Below are 20923 nucleotides of genomic sequence, written 5' to 3' on the forward strand. Positions count from 1 at the left end.
TTTTGAGGGTAATGTCTTCGACTAGATACAATTTGTGATCTTTTGACGTATCATTGAAAGAAATCGGTTCGGTGAGAGCTGAGGAAAAGTGGTAACAGAAAAAAAAAAAAAAAAAAAAAACACATCTTAGTAAAACCAATACCTTCTCAGCTTCGCATCGAAGCTAAAATAGGAAAATTATAAATACTAAAAACGTTGTAATGATAATATATCGTTGTTAAACGCTTTTTAAATGCTATGTACTACATAAAGTTTACATCAAAAATGCTATAAACGAATAATCAACGTTTAAAGTAACTATTATAATAAGCGCATTTATATAAATGCTTTTGTAAAATAAACGTGAAACAAAAATTACAAGCCCTGTTTATTTATGTTATAACCTGAATACATTACTTTTTCTTCGACTGCGACTTTTCTTATGTTCCATAAAAATTCCAAAATAGAAAACAAAAATGCTATAAAACAACCTAGAACTAGTATTACAAACATTCCTCCTACTTCGCTTACGTCTAACTCTGTTGAGTCCTCTTGTTGTTCCTTTGATTAACAAAAAAATGTTTTATGCTATGATATTAATACATCAAATATATGTGTTGTTATAAAAATACCGGGCAAGTTTGACCATCACCCATAGTCCACCATTTATTTTTTAGTTCCATTAATTTTCCAGACTCAGATAGTTTTAACACAGCCATACTAAATGCAGTTCTATGTGGAGCATCTGCACAAAATCAATATTATTGTGTATTATTAAATTTTAAAGCACATTGCACAATTTGGCTGATCTATAAGGATAATTTGGTCAGGAAGATATTAAGTTAGGTATGTAAATTTTTGATATATAATATTCCTTTCAGTTCTTTCGTGTTTTTCAAAATATGGAAATATGATAATAAAGGTTATTTTAATTTATTTTATCTTAAAGGAGGCAATATTGATTTAGATTACCTATGTTATTCTTTCTGTACAAATATATTATCGTTTTTATGTCAAAAGTACAATGAATAATAAAGTGATATAATATATTTAATAATTTTAAAATACGTTGATGTATAAATGAATTAAGTTTCTATTAATATGTACAGTTAATATTAATATAGTATTAATTAAATAGTTATTTAACGAGCGATTTATTTTGTTTAAATTTATGAAATATAATTAAAATGTATATAATCCAATAAATTAAAACGGTCATAAAGAATAAGGTTTTATTGTATTATAAATCTTAAACATTAAAAAAAAATTAGAAATTATAATATTTATAATTTATAATCTAAATTACTGTGGATTGTTATATCAATAAAATACAAATATATTTATTCTTAAAAAAAAAAAACGTATTTAAATCTGATCTAATTTAAATTTGACCAAATAACTGTGAATGGGTTTCACGAATTAATTTTACTAACTGAAAGGTAATGCTATTCCATAAGCCTTGTTGTCCAACCATGAACCAACTTCTGTTAAATCACAATTGCGTTTTACTTCGTATTCTATAGTGCTAGATTCCATAAAAAAAGCATACGCTTCTCTTTCCTTTTTTACTCTATCTACACCTTGATTATTGTCTGACATCATTACAGTATCACCATAAGTTTCCATTACACTCCACATTTTTTTATACAAATTAACGTTGGAGTTCTAATGATTTCATAGAAAAAAATTCTACTTTAAAATATAAAACTCAATTATTAAAGAACATTACCTCAAAAAATCCAGCTGTAGATTGTCCTAATACACAACCATATTTGATAGCTGATTGCTTATCTAAATCTTCAACTCGCTTTATTGGTGATTCTTTTCTACTTGATGTAAGAAATGCTGTCCAATTGGCTGTGTATGATTGTGTTACAATAAGTGCAAAAAACCACCACATTGCTGCACATACTCTGGTTGAAAAAGCTCTGTAATATGAGAAAATAAATAACTTATAATTTTCATACACTTTTTGTATTGATGTCAATAAAATATCAGAAAGAATATCTTTATATTAAAATTTAAAATTTTTAGTTAAAAATTATTTATTTATCTAGTGTAAGTTATTTAATTATTTTTAAAAGTATCAGTTCATATTTTGACGTAAAATAAAAAAATAATATTATAATTATACTGTCGCATATTCAAAATTAATTTAATGAAAGTTTAATTTTATGTTTTATTATCATAAAATACATTTTTAAATAGAGAAATTTTTTTTAAATAACTAATTTAGAATACTGCAGTCTTGTAGTGTCCCTGATTTTAAGGATTTACCGTGGTAATATATCACTCCCTTGGCACAAAATAGACCCAAGTGAAAACCATAAGCAGTTTATTAGAGATAGTGAATTTTCTAATTGTTCAGGTTCTGTTGCGCAAGGATGTGGATTTTGCCATTCTTTTGGCGCAATTCTAAGTAAAAGTTATATTTTAAATACATCGACTCATTTTTTAAATAAAATATATTGTTTACTAACCTAGCTAGTAAATAAAGTATTATTGATAAACTTAAATAAGCTGTAGCCGTATAAATCCATACATGAAATGATAAAGGTTGAGTGAATGAAAATAAATTAGTTTCTGGTTCTTTTGGTTTGCTAAATAGAATACTAATTCCTAAAAATTTAAAACTAATATACTACATAAGTAAATTTGTTGGGATATTCTAACAATTGAATTTTTATCAATTAATTTGTATACCCAAATTCATAAAAGGAGTTGTGAAATCTACGGCAGTTCTCCTTTCGTGTGTTATAGTAAGATCACACACTGCTAGATCAGCTCTCTAAACAATACATAAATTATATTAAAATTTAAAGAATAAATTTATATTTATTTTTTATCAAATATTAATATTATCTTTATTATGAGTTACAATAACTATTACAACAAATATAAATTAAAACATTAACTATTATTATTACCAACTCTTGTACTTCTCCTATTAAACCACTCCACTTTCCAGTTTTTTTATCTTTTTTACCATTTCCATCATTTCTTAATCGAAACTCATAAGTAATGTTAATCTCTCGAGCAATCATCTCTATTAAATCTACAACATATCCTTGATATTTGTCATTTCCTACACGATCTTTATGGTCATCTTTTAACATCATATATGGTTCAGTCTGTAATAAAATGTCACCATTAATTCAAATCTTTACAAAAAAATTTAAATTTATTGCTAATATAATATAAATAAATTTATTAATAAAACAATTACTATTTTTGAAACCACTATAAATGTCTTATTCATATTTGCTTGAACCAAGTCATGTAGCATTTGACTTCGGGTTCTAGTATATGTCATACCATTTTCTGGATCCCATACACCAATCTTTTTGAATCCAGTTTTTGTTAGTTCTACCATTTCTAGAGTAAAATAATTCCTTTGGCCTGACTGTGAATCAAAACGCATTACACCAGAAAGACCCTCGGCTTCTATCTGCAGTTTAAAAAAATTACATGAAATTCGTCCTAATTTTCATAATTTATCACATACTACTCTCATGTAGTTGATTAATGCATAACCGTTTGACCATCCCGTAGAATTATGATCTGAACAGTTTTTGGGTTCTGATATAATTTTGTTTGTGCCTCCTAGTCCATGTACTGCTTTTGCAAAAATATTGACAGCATCATATAGTATCAATGCGTTAACCTATGGAGTTGAATAGTTATGGTAATAACTTTAAAATATTTTTTATTTAATTCTATAATTTTGAGCTCACAGTAGTAGTATGAGCATTCAATTCTTCAATATCTAAACCCATCCTTTGTCGGACAAAAGAAAGGTCAGACACAACATCGTTGACGGTTGGTGTAGTTGGATTTATGAGCCTAACTGTGGTAATATTAGTTCGTTTGAAATTTATATTGCTATAATCTACAGTGTGTGCATCCTACAAAAAAATTTCAAATAGTATCATAAAAAACATTATTACAATACAATTAGTGTTCAAAATTAAGAATATTGAAGTATAAAAAATTATTTGAAATATGTGTTAATTTTATTTCTAAGAATGTTACTGAAATTAATAAAACATGTAAAATAGTCACTTAAAATAAATTCTATAGATATTAGGGCTACTTATTAAAAATTAATTCCCCTACTTTTAGTGAAAATTTACATCCCCAATCTTTTATTTTAGCTCAATAATTTTAGTTTTATATTTCCTAATATTTAGTATAACATACGTTCTTAGTAAGAAAAGTCATATTTTCTTATGAAACTTTTTTATGAAATAGGAAATTCAATTAAACAATGTTTTTTAAATTATGGGATGATTTGTATATTCCTAATCCATCAATTATTTATAAAATAAATGCATTATATGAAATATTTTTTTTTTTGAGGGAAGCAATTGGGCCCTTTCTCACTCTGACCGCTATTAGCGTGTAATGTTTGTAAAATTTTTGACTTTTATATTGTTATTAGAGACAAATAAAAGAAACTGTAGGACAATGGGGTCGTGGCACAATGTGGACGTGGCATAATTAGGACAAGTATAGATGATATCTGACAATGATTAGGTAAATTTATATTGAAGATAGGTCGTCGGGATAAATTTTTTTTCTTTAAATTTTAGTGAGATACATAAGCTTTAACAAATATTTAAAAGACGCAATATTTCCGGAACATTTTCAAAAGTTAAGTTGAAAACATTGAATTTTGTGAAAAAGTTTCTATTTTTTTAATTTCTCTCTGTTGGCAAATAAAGAGTCAGATTTTCAAAAAAATTAAATCAATGAAAGGATAATACCTAAGATTTCTATATATATATATATAAAAAAAAATTATTTTGATTCATTCATTTTTCAAAAGTTATGGCAGTTTTAAGAGAAAAAAATGTCAACATTTACCGATTTTAAAAATTGTAATTTTTTGGTTTTTTCTCCATTTATAGAGAACGAGGAATTTTTTTTCAATTTTTAAGGGTAATGTCTTCAACTAGATACGATTTTTGATACTTTGATGTATCATTGAAAAAAATCGGTTCGGTGAGAGCTATGAAAAAGAGGCGATAGACATAAAAAAAAAAAAAAAAAAATGTAGTTTAAAAATGCAAAAATTTTAATAAATATGTACGTATATATATGTATTATTTATTAAATTTTTTAATTTTATCAAATAAAAATAATTTTGTGTTACCTATCATTTTTTACAACTCATCACATTTAAGAATTATTTCTAATTTAAAATTTAAAATATAATTTTTACCGGGGAAGTTATTATAAAAGTATGGTATTCATCAAGTAAACCAACGTCTTCAGCTTGTTTTAGTACTTTAAGAATGATATCTGTGTCACAGTCTAATACAATATGACCTTCTAGCGATTTTTTCACGTTTTTAAGTAATGGTCTGAAAACATAATCTAAATATGAGTTTTTGTAAATTATATTGACAGTAATTTATTGGCATATTACCTAAAGTCATCATTTTCTGGTAATTGAATTATGACAAGAGCAGCTGATTCTGGGTCAGATATTTTAGATATCCCAGAAAAATCTTGTATTAAATGTTGGAGTCTTTGTAAACCATTTTTTCGCTGGTAAATTAAGGTGAATGAAGTCCAATCCATATCTTTCACGATAGCAGTGTATCCACGACTTAACAACATTGGCTCAGGAAACAAGTTTATATAATAGTTAGGTTGTTTTTTTGGAGTCATTTCCCATCGAAATTCTATTCGTGGTATTTCTATTTTGTCACAAATCGACTGAATTATGTTAGAAGATTCAAAACCAGCTGCTCCAAAAAAAGCGCCAACACCATTTTCTAACGTGTTACACACTACAATCACAATTATTTAAAAAAATAGGTGTACATATACTTTAACCTAGTAATATTTATAAAGTTTAGTAAATGTCACACGAAAATATTCGCTTCCCTTACCTGTTTTACCAGCGTTATATACATCGTTCATATCAATGGTCTTAATTTGGGCTTGAAGTTTGACGTCATATAAATTTGGATCCAAGTTCACTTTATGAACTGCTAATTCAAATGCTCTTTGTTCTATTGAGTTTTCTGAAGGGAATAGACCTACTGTAAAGTAATAATTTCAATAACTTATAATAAACTTATGAATACTTTGTATTAAAAAAAAAAAAAAATTATTTTCTAGATGAAGTTCTATAATAAAATTTACCGATAGTAATTGGTTCTACAACTTCAGAAGTGACCACACTAAGTATTGAAATCAGAAGCTCTAGAACTAACATCTTGATAGACGATAAATGTACAATAAATGACTAAAAACCGAAGAGAAAATTGAGAGATAATTCTGCAAGAAATCTCCCTGTTTATTTAAATGTCTTGGGTTCTAAATTTATGTCACTAATGTTAAATGTTATAGGAATAAAACAGATCGTTTTTGCCAATAGATATTTTTATTTATTTATTACAGTTTAAATTTTTTTTGGCAACTACGTTAAAGGAATAAGTCTGTAGAAATTACAATATATCTAAAGGTTATATCTAAAGACAGTCTACAAAGTATTTTAGTATTATTGAATTAGAATCAACATAAAGGTCAAAAAAAATTGAGTAGTAATACTATCTTCGGGGAATCTAACTTTACATAAATAAACAAATGGGGCTTTTTTAATTAAAATATTCTATTAGATGATTATAAAAAATGAAATTTCATGAGTTTACTGTAAGCAAATGAATGTGATGCAAGACAAATTTATTAATATTTTAAAAGTCATTAGACATTTTTTCATCTAATGAGAAATAATACAGATGTATCAAGTAAGGATTCTTACTAAAGATAGTGTTAATATGAAATATTCATTTTCAGATAAAACTAATTTTACCCAAAAATTAACTTACATAACATAGTACATTGTACTTTTAAACTAATCCCCACAATTATAGTCTTTCCAAAAAATCGAAAATTGGCATTTTCAATGGTTGTAATTATTTTAGATATTTTTATCGATCAAAAAATTTGTGAGGACTTTTCAACATTCGAGGGTATATTTTGTTTAGATTATTATAATATCTTCAACTAGATGTAATTTTGATTCTTTAGGAGTATTATTCGATAATTTTAGTCCAGTAGAAGGTGACAAGGTGACAAACACATTATTCTGAAACGAATACCTCTTAATATGAATGTGTTAAAGCTTTCATGGATTGTCTTGTTACTTGAAGTGCTTAAGGATTTATCTATGTTTGTAGTTGAGTTCTGACGTTTTATATATAGTTCAAGTATAGTTGCAGCCACCGACTAGTAACCATTACTCTGAAGATTGACTCTGCAATGAGTCCGAAACGTCAGAATTCAACTACAAACATGAATATATCCTTAAGCACTTCAAGTAATACCTCCTGAGTTTGATCAACATCAAAGATAAAAAAATAATGAAATAATGACAAATATGTGTATTTGCAAGTGCAACGATAATTTAATACATTATTGTATTTTTTAAATTGGGTTCATTGACGTAGATATTAGGGTTGAAAACAGGACTAGAAACCAAAATAATTTTGATTTTTGGTAATTTTTTGGTTATTAGTTCATCTATATCGAATTTTTTTGGCTTCAATGTGTATTATTTTACCATGATATGTTTATTTTTTTTTTTATCTGTCACTAATTTTTCTCAGCTCTCACTTACCGATTTTTCTCAACAATACGTCAAAATATCACAAATCGTATCTAGTTTGAAGACACTATCCTCAAAAATTGAAAATTTTTTCCTGATCATTAAATAAAAATTTTTATTAGGATAAAATAATGTATTTTTTAGATTGATATTTGATCAGGAATTTATATAATTACTATTAACAGTAAATTTACAAGGAAATTCAAAATTTCGTTAAAATCACTATTTTTATTGTAATAAATCATGTAAATAGAAGTATTAGTACTTATTTCTATGCAACTCTTGATGTTTAAATAATTATTTATATTATATTATATATATACTGCACATAATACATTCTGCTAGTTACGTATTTTTGTAATTTAAATATATTTATTTCATATTTATACATGACCTATTAATCAAACACGAATATTTGTTATATTAATTAGAAGGATTTTGGTATTATTTAGTCCATATGCGAAACTCTAATTGTAGATTTTAAATCGGTGCAAAAATGGGTTCAGAAAAGTACACTGCCCTCCACTGAATATAATCCCTATTTTTCATATTAAAATCAGTTCTTTCGGTAATTTCAATATACACAAAATCTGCGACACTCTACTCATGATTGTCACTCTATGGAACATAGTTTTTTTTTAAATTTAAATTGGTTTTTAAGATTAAACAGAACTTAAAATAAATTTAAAGTGAATTTTGTTTTGTTGAATCTTTTATTTTAAGTTAATTTATACTGTTACCAATATGACAGTTGTTAACCATAATTACGTACTCGTACCGGTTCATATGGTCAACTCATAATTCCTACTACATCAGTAATATGGTTATCTATACTACCGGCCGATCAGCTGTTACACACGTACACACCACACATACATATACCACGCAATTTTATTATACTAATACAATTTGTTAATATAGACGTTTATGTTTTGTTGTAAAAACGTTACGGTCAAATTTCAAGTATAAAAATGTCATATAGTTTTTCATTCTTTTCTTTCGCACTAATTGCGAGGATCTTTGAATGTACAGCTACTAATTAGCTCAATAACTTAATAATTTTTCACAATAGCCAGTAAATTATATAATTTATATTCAACTATTAGATATTTTTTTTTTGTTGTTTATTAACATTAAGTTTAAGTTTTCTCATTATTATTGAACCATAATTGTTTAATTATCTATTCTATCGATATTTATTGAAAATTGTTAATTTTTATTTTAGTATAAAATTGTTATTTGAGTTCGAATAATTATTCATATCAATTATCTTTATATATTATTATTGATCAAATTACGTCAAATTATTTAAATTTTGTAAATAACTCTAAGGTTAACATTTTGAATTACTTATTGTTCACTTTAAAGAAGCTTATGTTACGATTTATTATTGATGGATCAGAAGGGTCATAAATTGGATTTTTTATTTCTGTAAAATGCATTGATATTTTTCAAATAAGCTGAAAATATTATTATTTTATTAATTTAATTGAGTTTTATTTATTTAATTAATTTATAAGCACTAAACACATTGATACATTTGTTCACAACACAGATCACTGGTTTTGTGCAGGCGAATCCTCGCACCTCCAGTGACTCTTTTTACACGGTATTACATGATCATTTTTCTCATCATGGAAATAAATGTCTATTAATATCATAAACCTCAAAAATTTAAGTATTTTTTATTTTCATAATAAACTCAACCCAATTTTAAATATTTATTGTGAGGTTTTCTTACTGAATAGTCTTAGATAAAAGTCACAAATTTTTCAAGTCAAACTGAATTTTAAATTAATTTATAATTAATAATATTATTGGGCATAAGTACATTGATATCCTATATATATTGGGTAGCTTGTCACGTCGCTAATGTTTTTGTTCTAAAAAACATCGCGCCGGTAGACAACGTATACAAACTTAAGGAAATATTTTTAGTGTTTAGATTTCACACCCATGTACGTCATAGAAGTATGTCAATATTATAATTTATAAATATGAAAAATGTGCAAGATAAAATGTTATTATTCAGAAACTATAATTTTAAAGTAAAAATTAAGTGGATCATTTACATTAATATGACACGTAATCAAAAAATTATGGTGAAATTTTTAATTTTTTTTTCAATTTTTTTTTCAAATTTAAGTGTGGATGCTGATAGGCAATACCAGGTTTTGGGTAACATAAAAATATTAAGTAAATTCTTTAATAACTCCGAATGGCAGAATTTTAAAGACATTAAAACAGTAAAATATTTACAAAAAGTATGTACATTAGATAAATTTTACAAAACGCCCATAAATATAATAAATGGTAATAATCATATACGTGCTGCAACTTTGATTCTTGCATGTTCATATGGTAATATTTTAAAGAAAATCTTTTCAATCATCGAAAAATTTATTCAGCATTGTATAGAATCTTTTAAGAAAAAAGATAATGACCCAGATAACTCCAACCAAACCTATGGGTACTTTTGTATTAACACTTTTTTAGACACTATACATAATTTAATTCCAATAACATCGAAAATGAAAAATGCCATGGACACTATTGAAAGCTTTCGTTTTAACCCATGGTTTATAAAGAATCGTCGTGTACGTTATATTTTGAGTAATACTTTTCAATGTTTAAAAGAAATACCAGAAATGTTTAAAAAGTCATCAATATCACAAAATAATCCGATATCTAATGAACGAATATTAAACCAGTGTAACGACTTTTTTACAGGAAGAATAAAGGAAGTCGATATAGACATAATTCATTTTTGTGTTGTAGAATCAGAAAATTTGAATTTAACATGGAACAATTTATTAGAAAAATTTAATAATAATCCATTGAAAAATACACCAAAGAACTATTTTTATAATTTCCTTCACGAAGAGATTAATGAAATTATTAAATCGTCTATTGAAGAAAAATATGATAAATTAGGATTCATTTACCATCAAGAANAATTAGGATTCATTTACAATCAAGAAACTAATCAGATGTTAATACCAAATCCGGATAAAGTAATTTTGAGTAATAGTATAAAGTTCCCACACCGTAGAGTAGAATCCATACCATAATAACGACTAAACTAGCTCTTACATAAAGAAGATCATATTCATCATTTTTATTTGTATCATTAATAATACTTCTATTATTGTCAATAAGTTAAACGTATTTAATTAAAGTATTAATTTAGTAATTCTAATTAAGTTAAACATGAGTAATTATAATTTTTTATTCCTTTGTATAATATACAAGATGTTAGAAATCTTGTAAGACACTTATTTTCTCATNATAATATACAAGATGTTAGAAATCTTGTAAGACACTTATTTTTTCAGAAATTATTGACAAATTTAAATTAAACCTGAAAAATGTTTAAATTATTTTATTTTTATAATAAATCCAATCCAAACTTCAATGTTCAATTAATGGTAAATATTCATTGTGAGCTTTTTACTAGGTAGCTAATCTTAGGGCTCTATGTTTTTGTTCTAACGAACATTGCGCCGGTGGACAAGGCTAAAGGTCACAAATTTTTAAAATCAAACAGAAATTTAAATCAATTTAATAATAAATTTATTGGACTAAGTGCAATTCATTTCTATACTTATTGGGTAGCTTATTTTTGAGTTTAATGACAGTTTGAACAAATATAGCCTCGGCGGACAGTGTAAAGAAACTTACGAATATACTTTTAGTGTTTAATTTTTGTCTTGGTAATTATTGAGCCGTATCCTTTGAAGGTGTAAGTGCCGGGATACATTGAGACACTATTATATCACTTTGATAAAATTTTTACAAGATAATAATATTTTTGAATCTTGTTTTGGCTAGATCAGAGGAAGCTTTAAAAAATATTGGTGTCGATAAAATATACTTTTTCAAAATTATACTTATTCAACAAAAATGAGGGTACATTATAAAAGTTCTATTTATCATAAAATATTATAATTTTCATTTTTATCATTAATAATCCTTTTATTATTGTCAATAAGTTAAACGTATTTAATTAAAGTATTAATTTAGTAATTCTAATTAAATTAAACAGGAGTAATTAAACATTTTTATTCCTTTAAATAATACACAAGATGTAAGAAATCTTGTAAGACATTTATTTTCTCAGAAATTATTGATAAATTTAAATTAAACATGAAAAATGTTTTAATTATTTTATTTTTATAAACAAAAACGGTAGCACAGTGGGGGTCGCCGCACTGTTGTAATATATTCGTCACTATTATAATATGAAATAACAGTGGACTACTCGTGTCCACAATAATAGGTATTCATTTAATCTTTTCATTTAAGAATATTAACGCTTTTATTTTAAAATTATATTCATATGCTTAAAATATCACGATTCTTTTTAAAATAAATAACTTAGAGAAATATTTAACAAACATATTTTGTTGTTTAATTATATTATATTACACACGATTCAGTCATAAGTCAATTATTACTCACCTTTAAAAATCACTCTAAGAAATTCATAATTTATACTTGTCAGTTTTTAGCTTCGATGCGAAGCTGAGAAGGTATTAATTTTACCATGATGTGTTTTTTTTTTTTTTTTTTTTNGCTTCGATGCGAAGCTGAGAAGGTATTAATTTTACTATGATGTGTTTATTTTTTTTTTTGTGTCTGTCACTACTTTTTCTCAGCTCTCACTGGACCGATTTCTTTTAACAATACGTCAAAAGATCACAAATCGTATCTAGTTGAAGACATTACCCTTAAAAATTGAAACATTTTCCCTCGTTCCCCGCAAATGGGGGAAATATCCAAAAAAATTACAAATTTAAATTTTGTCATTTTTTTCACTTTTTATTCTTAAAACTTCCATAACTTTTTCAAAATTAAAAAAATAACATAATTTTTCTTTAAAATAAAACCTTAGATATTTCCCTTTCATTTGATATCATTTTTTTGAAAATTTAACACTTAACCTGCTCATGGGGGGATTTAAAATTGCAACTTTTTTACAAAAACTAACTTTTTCAACTTAATTTTTGAAAATGTTCCGGAAATACTGCGTCCTTTAAACATATATCAAATTAAAGCTTATTTTATGTGCTATAAAATGAAAAAAAAAATCTGTCCCAACACTTTATCTTCTGTATGTAAACGGATGCCGTAGTTAAAAAAACGCTATTTTTGTGTTAAAATTTTTGATTTTCGATTTTAAATTTTCAACTTAAAAATGCTATAACTTTTCGAAAAATGTACTTATCAGCACAAATTTTTTTTTTATATATATATTATAAGTACATCTTTCATTTGACATAATTTTTATTAAAATTAGACAATTTCCCCTTATATAGGGGCGTTCAAAACTTGAAACATTGTAAAAAAAATAAAACTTTTTGAACTTAATTTTTGAAAATGTTCCGGAAATACTGCGTCCTTTAAACATATATCAAATTAAAGCTTATTTTATGTACTATAAAATGAAAAAAAAAATTGTCCTGACGACCTATCTTCTATGCTCAAATGGCTACCGTATTCAAAAATATGCTATTTTTCTATTAATATTCTAGGTTTTGTATTTTATTTTATTTTAAAATATCTTATAAGGGTATTACACTCATGAAAGTCATGAATATTTTATAATTTAATTGACAAAGAATAAAGTTCATAAGACATAAGAAATTAAGCTTTTTTTATTTTTTTAAAGTCGAAAAAGTATTATTTAAATTAAAGTTAGCTTAAAAAGCCAATTTTATCATGCGACGAAAGCAAAGAACAGTTGCCGAGTCGGTAACACTTACGTCTTTCATGCCTACGGTACGAGGTTCAAATCCGACGGTGACTATTAGTATGTTGTAAAACAAAAATAAGAATGGGATATGATAAAGATGGAAGGGAATGTTATAGGAGTATCGCAAAATAAGAACTATCCCTTTTCTCGAGGTGTGTTGTTCGAGGGTCACTTGCTATTTTAAATACATGCACAATAAATTAGGATGTTGTAATGATGATAATAATGCCATGAGTTTTGACGGTTATCGATGATAGGTGGGATTAAGTCACCTCGTGTGTCTACCCAGAGTGGTATGGTGGCTATACATATGAACCTCCAACCTAACTCCTGAAATAGACACGTATCAACGATATAACTCTGCCAAGTAACTCTGTACAAACATTATTGATTTATTAAATTTATTTGGTATATTTATTATTATTGATAATCACTTGATTTTCCTGTATGCCTACTTAATCTATGTACTCATAACATTTAATTCTAAACCTTATTTATGTTTGGTGAATTTATTAGATTCCTACCTTAATATTTTCTGCTATACTCTTAAATAAATAGATGTTGTATTTTGTGAACAAATATAACTGTGTTGACGGCGGATCACTTCTTGCATATACTTCGTTGTGTGGAATGATCGAGCGTAGTGAGTGCCTCTGTAAATATCTGATTGCATCTGTCTCAGAATGCTCTTTATTTTTGGCTTTTTATATTAAATTTGACCGTAGTTCAAAGGCAAGAAGTAATCCCCGACGCCACCGTTATTTCTTTATTAATCGTAATTTATTACATTTTCATCAATAATGATCTACATATTATAAAATACTATCATATCTTATATAATAATTTAGACATAGTTTATTACCCTACATCTTATGTGCTACCATTACATATTTTTTATTATTTCCTGTTTGTTTTATATAATTAATATATACTCTTTTTCTACGAAATTTCATTAGTATTTTTAAACATTTAAAAGGTACATATATATATATCTTATTTTTATTGGTATACATTTTATTTTGTGTAATTGATTGATTGAAGTCTTAAATAATACATTATGACATTAATGATGTACTATGTATATCATTACATTTTTGTGGTTACGATTTATTTTGCCAACCCTCACTAGACCTACTATTTCAACTATACGTCAAATGATTACAATTCGTATTTAGTTTAAGTTATTACTGATAAAAATCGAAAAAATATTCCTTATTCAAATAAAAAGTAGCTTAACCAGCTTTTTCCATACAAACAATTAAAATCATTAATTTCTAATATTCTTAAAGTATTCATTGTCGAATTAGATTTGATATGATAACAGTATTCAACTACAAAAATAAATGATTTTACTTTGTAATAGATATTTAGCACTTATGATTTTATTTTCTTTGTATTTTTATATTGATGATTTTTATAATAAACCACATTATTATGGGAGATGATAGATATAAAACACCAATACACATATGAAACATTAACTCAAATTAGTAGAATAATAGATTGCGCATAGGTCTATTCAAGTTTACTTGACTAGTCAATGAGAAGGATTTTGCAATTAAAATATAAAACATTAAGTCTCCCCCTCATAAAACAGGCCTATAAAAGAGCGATTTTTAGCTCATTTACCACCGGATTTTCTCTAAGAGTTTGGTCATGAAGTATCTTTGAACCAGAATATTTCGCGATTGTGCTCTCTCTCTCTGACTTAGAATCTTTTCATACTTGGTGTTTTTATCAAAATCTCTCGTAAGTAATGTAATTTAAAAAAAAATAAATTATCTTTTCATTTTTTTAGTTTTAAATATTTATAAATTATTAAGACGATTAATTTTTTTTTGTATTTTGTGAGTTGTTCCAATTAAGAATTTTTTTTAATTCTTCAATTGGAGTGTCTATTTAATAAGTGTATTTCGAAAATCTACCTTAGCACATCTAGCGGTTGAAATTATCGGTAAAACAATAGTTTGTGACGTGCACTAGGGATTGATTCTCATATTCCATTACGTTCTTTTCGGCAAGCAGTTTTTGACTGTGTAAGGTCCGTGCATCGACGAGTATAATCTCCGATGGTGTAGCCAACCTGTCTCTAACTCTGTCGACTCTCATATCAAATACACAATTTCATAAATTATTGATAGTTTGTTGAAGTCATTACCCTAGCACATCTAGCGGTTAAAACTATTCGTAAAACAATAGTTCATAACGTGTCACTAGGGATTGATTCTCATAATCTATCTGGTTATTTAAATATTCATTTTAAAATATAAAATAACACATATACTCAGACACCAAGTATAGAAAGGAACTACAGTGAAGTAATATTTCAAGTTTAATAATATGCATAATTTTACAAAATAAATAAGTAGATAAAAGTCAGTGCTCTTTTTATTTATATTATTTTTACAACAAACGATCAAGCTAGCTGGACACAAGGTAAGAAATTACATTTCTAAGCATGTCATAAAAATTAAGAATAGTATTAAGATAAATCAAGAATAACTTTTATCAAAGGAATAATAGAATTGTTAAAGGTGAATAATTTGAAAAGAGGGTATTATTAATAACTACTTTCTCACCATTCGGATCATAATAGTACGCGTTTAACGTAGATGTTTTAACTTATACACATACATAAAGAAAATAATTCAGCCATTAAGGCTTGGCGCCCAACAGCTGGACAGTTGCAATTTACGTAAACACACACACAGTTTATTATTTCTATAACACAACCACTAAATATTAAGAGTCGTAAAATGTTTCTCCTTAATCGTTGCATGTTTCATTGTGCGTCATACAGAAGTGATTTACTTATCTATATTTCACGACAAAATAGGAGTGGTCATTATATCATAACAAAGAATTTATGATTATATGCCATATGCTTTTATTTTCATTTTGTAGCTAAACGAATTTCAAAACTCCGGATAACATAATATTTATACTCATATTCAATTTAATTATCCTCTCATTGCTTTTCATATTAAAAAAAATTATTTCTTGCATTTCACCATCCCAATATACAAAACATTAACCTACTTAACTCTTTTTTTATATGACAAAAATATAAATATAACATATATTCAATTATAGCCAATTAGTTTAACTCTAAATACAATTTCACCTTAACCTTTTTTTTTATGACAAAAATGACGCCCAATAACTGCTTGTAACCCTGACCGTAATATTTTGATCATATAATTAACATTATAAAAAAAAATTCAAAAAAAAAAATCCACAAACACTCTATCATCTATCATAAATACAAAGTAAAATTATTTAATTTTGTAGTTAAATACTTTTATCATATCAAATCTAATTCAACAATAAATACTTTAAATATATTAGGAATGAATTATTTTAATTGTTTGTATGGATAAAGCTACTCTTTATTTAATTCAGGGATTTGTTTTCAATTTTTGAGAGTATAACTTCAACTATACGAATTGTAATCATTTGACGTAAATAAATTGCAGCCACAAAAAATATAGTAACATAATGTTTACATGAATAAGAAATTTCTTCTAATGAGGGTAGACTACAGTGATGGAATCCTTGATATTTATTGGTTAAATGAGATAAAAATCAAATAATTTGAATTTTTTTTTTAAATCAAAAAAGAATTAAGAAAAAAATGTAAATAATTAATTGCTACAGGCAAATTCGAACCTTGTACCCTAAGCATATAAATAAATTTATATTTTATACCAATCAAATTGTATAATATTCATGAAAGTCAGTATAAGATATTTTAAAATACAAAACCCAGAATTTGAACACAAAAATACCATATTTTTGAATACGGTTGTCTTTTTCACCAAGAAGAAAATATACATTTCGAATTTTATTTTTTTCACAGTAAAGTATATTACATAATTTTTAATTTAAGATTAAATAATAGTGTCAATATTTCCGGAACATTTTCAAAAATTAAATTGAAAAAGCTTAACTTGTATGCAAAAAACTTGTATGCTTTTTTGAATCTCCTCTGTGGGCAGGTTTAGAATCAGATTTTCAATAAAATTATATCAAACGAAAGAAAATATCTCAAGTTTTAAATAAATTATTTTGATTTATTCATTTTACAAAAATTGTGGCAGTTTTAAGTACAAAAAACCTCACGATAGAAGGTGATTTTTTTCGCAAATATTACATTTTTTGTTGAATTTCGGCGGCTATTTGCACATAGAAGAAAAGGTATCGGGACAATTTTTTTTTCAATTTAGAGTGCGTAATATAAGCTTTATTTTGACATATATTTAAAGAACGCAGTATTTTTGGAACATTTTCAAAAGTTAAGTTGACAAAGTTCTACTTTTTATACGTATGTTTCAAGTTATAAACCCTCCAGTCTAAAGGAAAATGGTTCAATTTAAAACAAAATTATGTCAAATAAAAGATGTAAACATAAAGTGTTTATAAAAAGAATTGTGTTGATATATACATTTTACGTAAAGTTATAGCAATTTAAACTAGAAAATATAAAATCGATAATCAAAAATTTTAACACAAAAATAGCATGTTTTTAACTATGGTAGCTTTTTGCACATAGAAGATAAGTCGTCGGGACAAATTTTTATTTTTCATTTTATAGTACATGACATAAGCTTTAACTTGATGTATGTTTAAAGGACGCAGTATTTCCGAAACATTGTCAAAAGTTAAGTTGAAAAAGTTAGTTTTTGTAAAAAATTTGCTATTTTAAATCTCCCCTGTGAGCAGGTTAAGTGTTAGATTTTCAAAAAAATAGTATCAAATAAAAGAAAAATATCTAAGGTTTTAATATAAAAAAAAATTATGTTGTTTTGTTAATTTTTGAAATAGTTATGGTAGCTTTAAGAAAAAAAAGTGAAAAAAGTAACAAAATTTAACGATTTTAAAAATAGTAATTTTTTTTGGAGATTTCCCCATTTACAGGAAGCGAGGAAAATGTTTTCAATTACTAAGCTTAATGTCTACAATTAGATATGACTTATGATCTTTTGACATATTGTTTATCTAAATCGGTCCAGTGAGTTCTGAGAAAAAGTGGCAACAGACACAAAAAAAAAAGAAAAAATATCATGGTAAAATTAATACTTTCTCAGCTTCGCATCGTTACTAATAAATCCTTCCCAAACTTAAAAATTCATTATGAGCTTTTCTTAATAGGTAGCTAGTTTTAGAGCTGTCGTAACACAATAAAAGGGAGGGCGGTGAATGTAATGCGCACGAAGATGAAGATGAGGATGTGGTGCCTGCTGTCTAGGTATTCACGTGTGTGTTGTCGGCAGCAGTCACCGTGCTCGGCTGACACTTCGGGTTAGCTGTGGGTGTCGAATGGCTGTTGTTATAGGAAGGGAATAAGGGTAACACCTAGGTATGAGGTGCAGACGAAGTGCAAGACACAAATACCAGGTGTACGCAAAAGGAGCCCAAAGTATGAGGTGCAGACGTTTGGGTTTTTATAATAATTTGAACTATTGCCAATTTGGTAATAAATATTATTTGTTAATTCATCAATCTCAGGAAGCGTATGTGCTGTCTGTATTTTATTAAAATAATTCTTACAATAATGGTAACGCGACACCATCACAGAGCTCAATGTCTAATGAACATCGTGCCGGTGGACAAAGCTAAAGGTCACAAATTTTTCAGATAAAACAGAAATTTAAATCAATTTAATAATAATTTTATTGATCTAAGTATATTGTAATACTGTACTTATTAGATAACTGGTGTCTGAGCATAATATCTTTGTTCTAACAAACATCGCCATGGTGGACAGCGCAAAGAAACTTTCGAATATATTTTTAGTGTTTAATGTTTATCTTGGTGATTATTGTGCCGCATCTTTTGAACGTGTCAGAGCCGGGACACGTTGGACCACCACAATACCACATTGATAAAATTTTTTATAGATTACAATACCTTTGATTATTGTTTAAGTCAGACCAGAGGAAGCTTTAAAAATATTAGTGTCTATTTCTCAATAAAATATACTCTCTCAAAATGATACTTATTCAATAAAAATTAGGGTACATTATAAAAGTTCTATTTATGATAAAAATAAAGAGTGTTTAGAATCTTTTACACATAAAGATCAGTCTTAGATTTTGTGTAATGAAGTCGTTTTATTTAAAATTAAATCGTTTAGAAAAACAGTCATATTGACTAAACAACACGTAGTGTACAACGTGTGATATTCAGAATCAACGTTGGATTGTTTAAAATATTGTTACGTTACATAGAACATAAGGTAAGTACAAGTTTTATTCATGTTATTAAACTACAAACAATTTATTGCGTAATAAACTATTATAATAAATTATAAAATTTTTTAAGGGTTATTTAACAGAATTTATTCAATATTATTGAACCCCGAGGTCAATTTACTATTTTGTCATAAACGTTTTTGTTTATTTTATTTATTTGACCATTACCCTTATATGCTCAGCCACCGTTTACTCACTTTTCTAAAACCCCTTTTTATTTATGTTATTTTATATTATTACACTGCCTTATTTTATAACACATACGCCTCAACCTCTTCTTTTTATTTTTTGGTTTATTACAGTAGACTATGATTATCATAAAAATACATCCTATGATATGGTTTCTAATTTTTCAATTATTTGTATTTCTTTTCTATATTTAAATAGGACTGTATGGAGATATTTTTATTATATAGTAACAATATTTAAGTTTTAGTACGTAGTCAAAGTTGGTGTATAAGTAATTTTTTGATAAAAAATCTGTAAAAAAAAACTTTGTTAATTAAATTTAACTTAATTCGAAGTTAATTTTATGGGATGTAAACTAATGATGAACGATGGTAGTAGTTGGATACTTAATGATTAATCATTAACTAGCAAAAAGATGTAAGTGGAGCCAACAAACAGAATGAAGAATTATAAGATTTATCTTATGATGGTAGTATATAATTAAAGAGACCTGCTTAAACAAAAGCGAAAATTATGAAACTCCATAAAGCTAAACATATTAAATTTCGGTGATAAACCGATTTTTATCATAAAATTCGGTATAGAATGCGCAAAATGGGCTAAATATAAAGTCCGAGTGATTGGGCAGTAATTATATTTGCCCTTTTAATAACTAAACTTAAAAAGACTAACGTTATGTAACTAGTTAATTACATGGGTATAAAAGAAACTAAAATTTATTTATGGATTCTACATGGATAGGTATTTTTTATATACAGAATGATAAATTAAGGATAAAATTCTCATTTACTCAAGAATTATTGAATACTTTCTATTTTTGTATAGAACATAAATTTTCGATTAAAAAAACTCTACAATAATATGTAGTTAAATATTCAAATAAAAATCATTACAAAAACAAAATTAAAAAAAAATTTTTTTTTTATCATTAAACTAAAAATAGTGGTTTCCAATAAATAAAAATAAAGTTCAGGTTTTTTTTAACCCTGAGGGGATTAAAAAAAAATTATTTAACTGCATTTTATTGTAAAGTTATTTGAATCAAACAATTTTCTCTTTTACGAAAACTTAAATTTTTTAATAGTTTTCAAGAAAATGAGTGTCTTATCCTAAATTATCATTCTT

General features: G+C 26.1%; 1 protein-coding gene across 7 annotated transcripts in view; it reads right to left on the reverse strand.

Annotated features, from left to right (window-relative positions):
* The window catches only part of LOC126897366 (glutamate receptor ionotropic, kainate 2-like), a 17510-nt gene extending 3269 nt beyond the window's left edge, over positions 1-14241 (reverse strand). The window contains exons 1-16 of one of the 7 annotated variants that reach the window (XM_050670917.1): positions 13880-14241; positions 6136-6238; positions 5880-6029; positions 5411-5777; positions 5204-5345; positions 3714-3884; positions 3485-3643; positions 3206-3427; positions 2907-3110; positions 2683-2767; positions 2460-2598; positions 2257-2394; positions 1709-1907; positions 1413-1644; positions 612-724; positions 397-540 (exon numbers count right to left, since the gene is read on the reverse strand). In XM_050670917.1, coding sequence (XP_050526874.1) covers positions 397-540; positions 612-724; positions 1413-1644; positions 1709-1907; positions 2257-2394; positions 2460-2598; positions 2683-2767; positions 2907-3110; positions 3206-3427; positions 3485-3643; positions 3714-3884; positions 5204-5345; positions 5411-5777; positions 5880-6029; positions 6136-6208 — 2538 coding nt within the window. In that variant the 5' untranslated portion in view covers positions 6209-6238; positions 13880-14241. Of the gene's footprint in view, positions 1-396; positions 568-611; positions 725-1412; positions 1645-1708; positions 1908-2256; positions 2395-2459; positions 2599-2682; positions 2768-2906; positions 3111-3205; positions 3428-3484; positions 3644-3713; positions 3885-5203; positions 5346-5410; positions 5778-5879; positions 6033-6135; positions 6247-13879 lie in introns of those variants that run through there. The other 6 variants (XM_050670903.1, XM_050670944.1, XM_050670938.1 and 3 more) reach the window with 6 other exon arrangements.
* Between the last annotated feature and the right edge of the window lie 6682 nt (positions 14242-20923).

The sequence above is a fragment of the Daktulosphaira vitifoliae genome, unplaced genomic scaffold (genome assembly GCF_025091365.1).
Source record: "Daktulosphaira vitifoliae isolate Bord-2020 unplaced genomic scaffold, ASM2509136v1 Scaffold_1, whole genome shotgun sequence".
Classification (NCBI taxonomy): Eukaryota; Metazoa; Arthropoda; class Insecta; order Hemiptera; family Phylloxeridae; genus Daktulosphaira; species Daktulosphaira vitifoliae.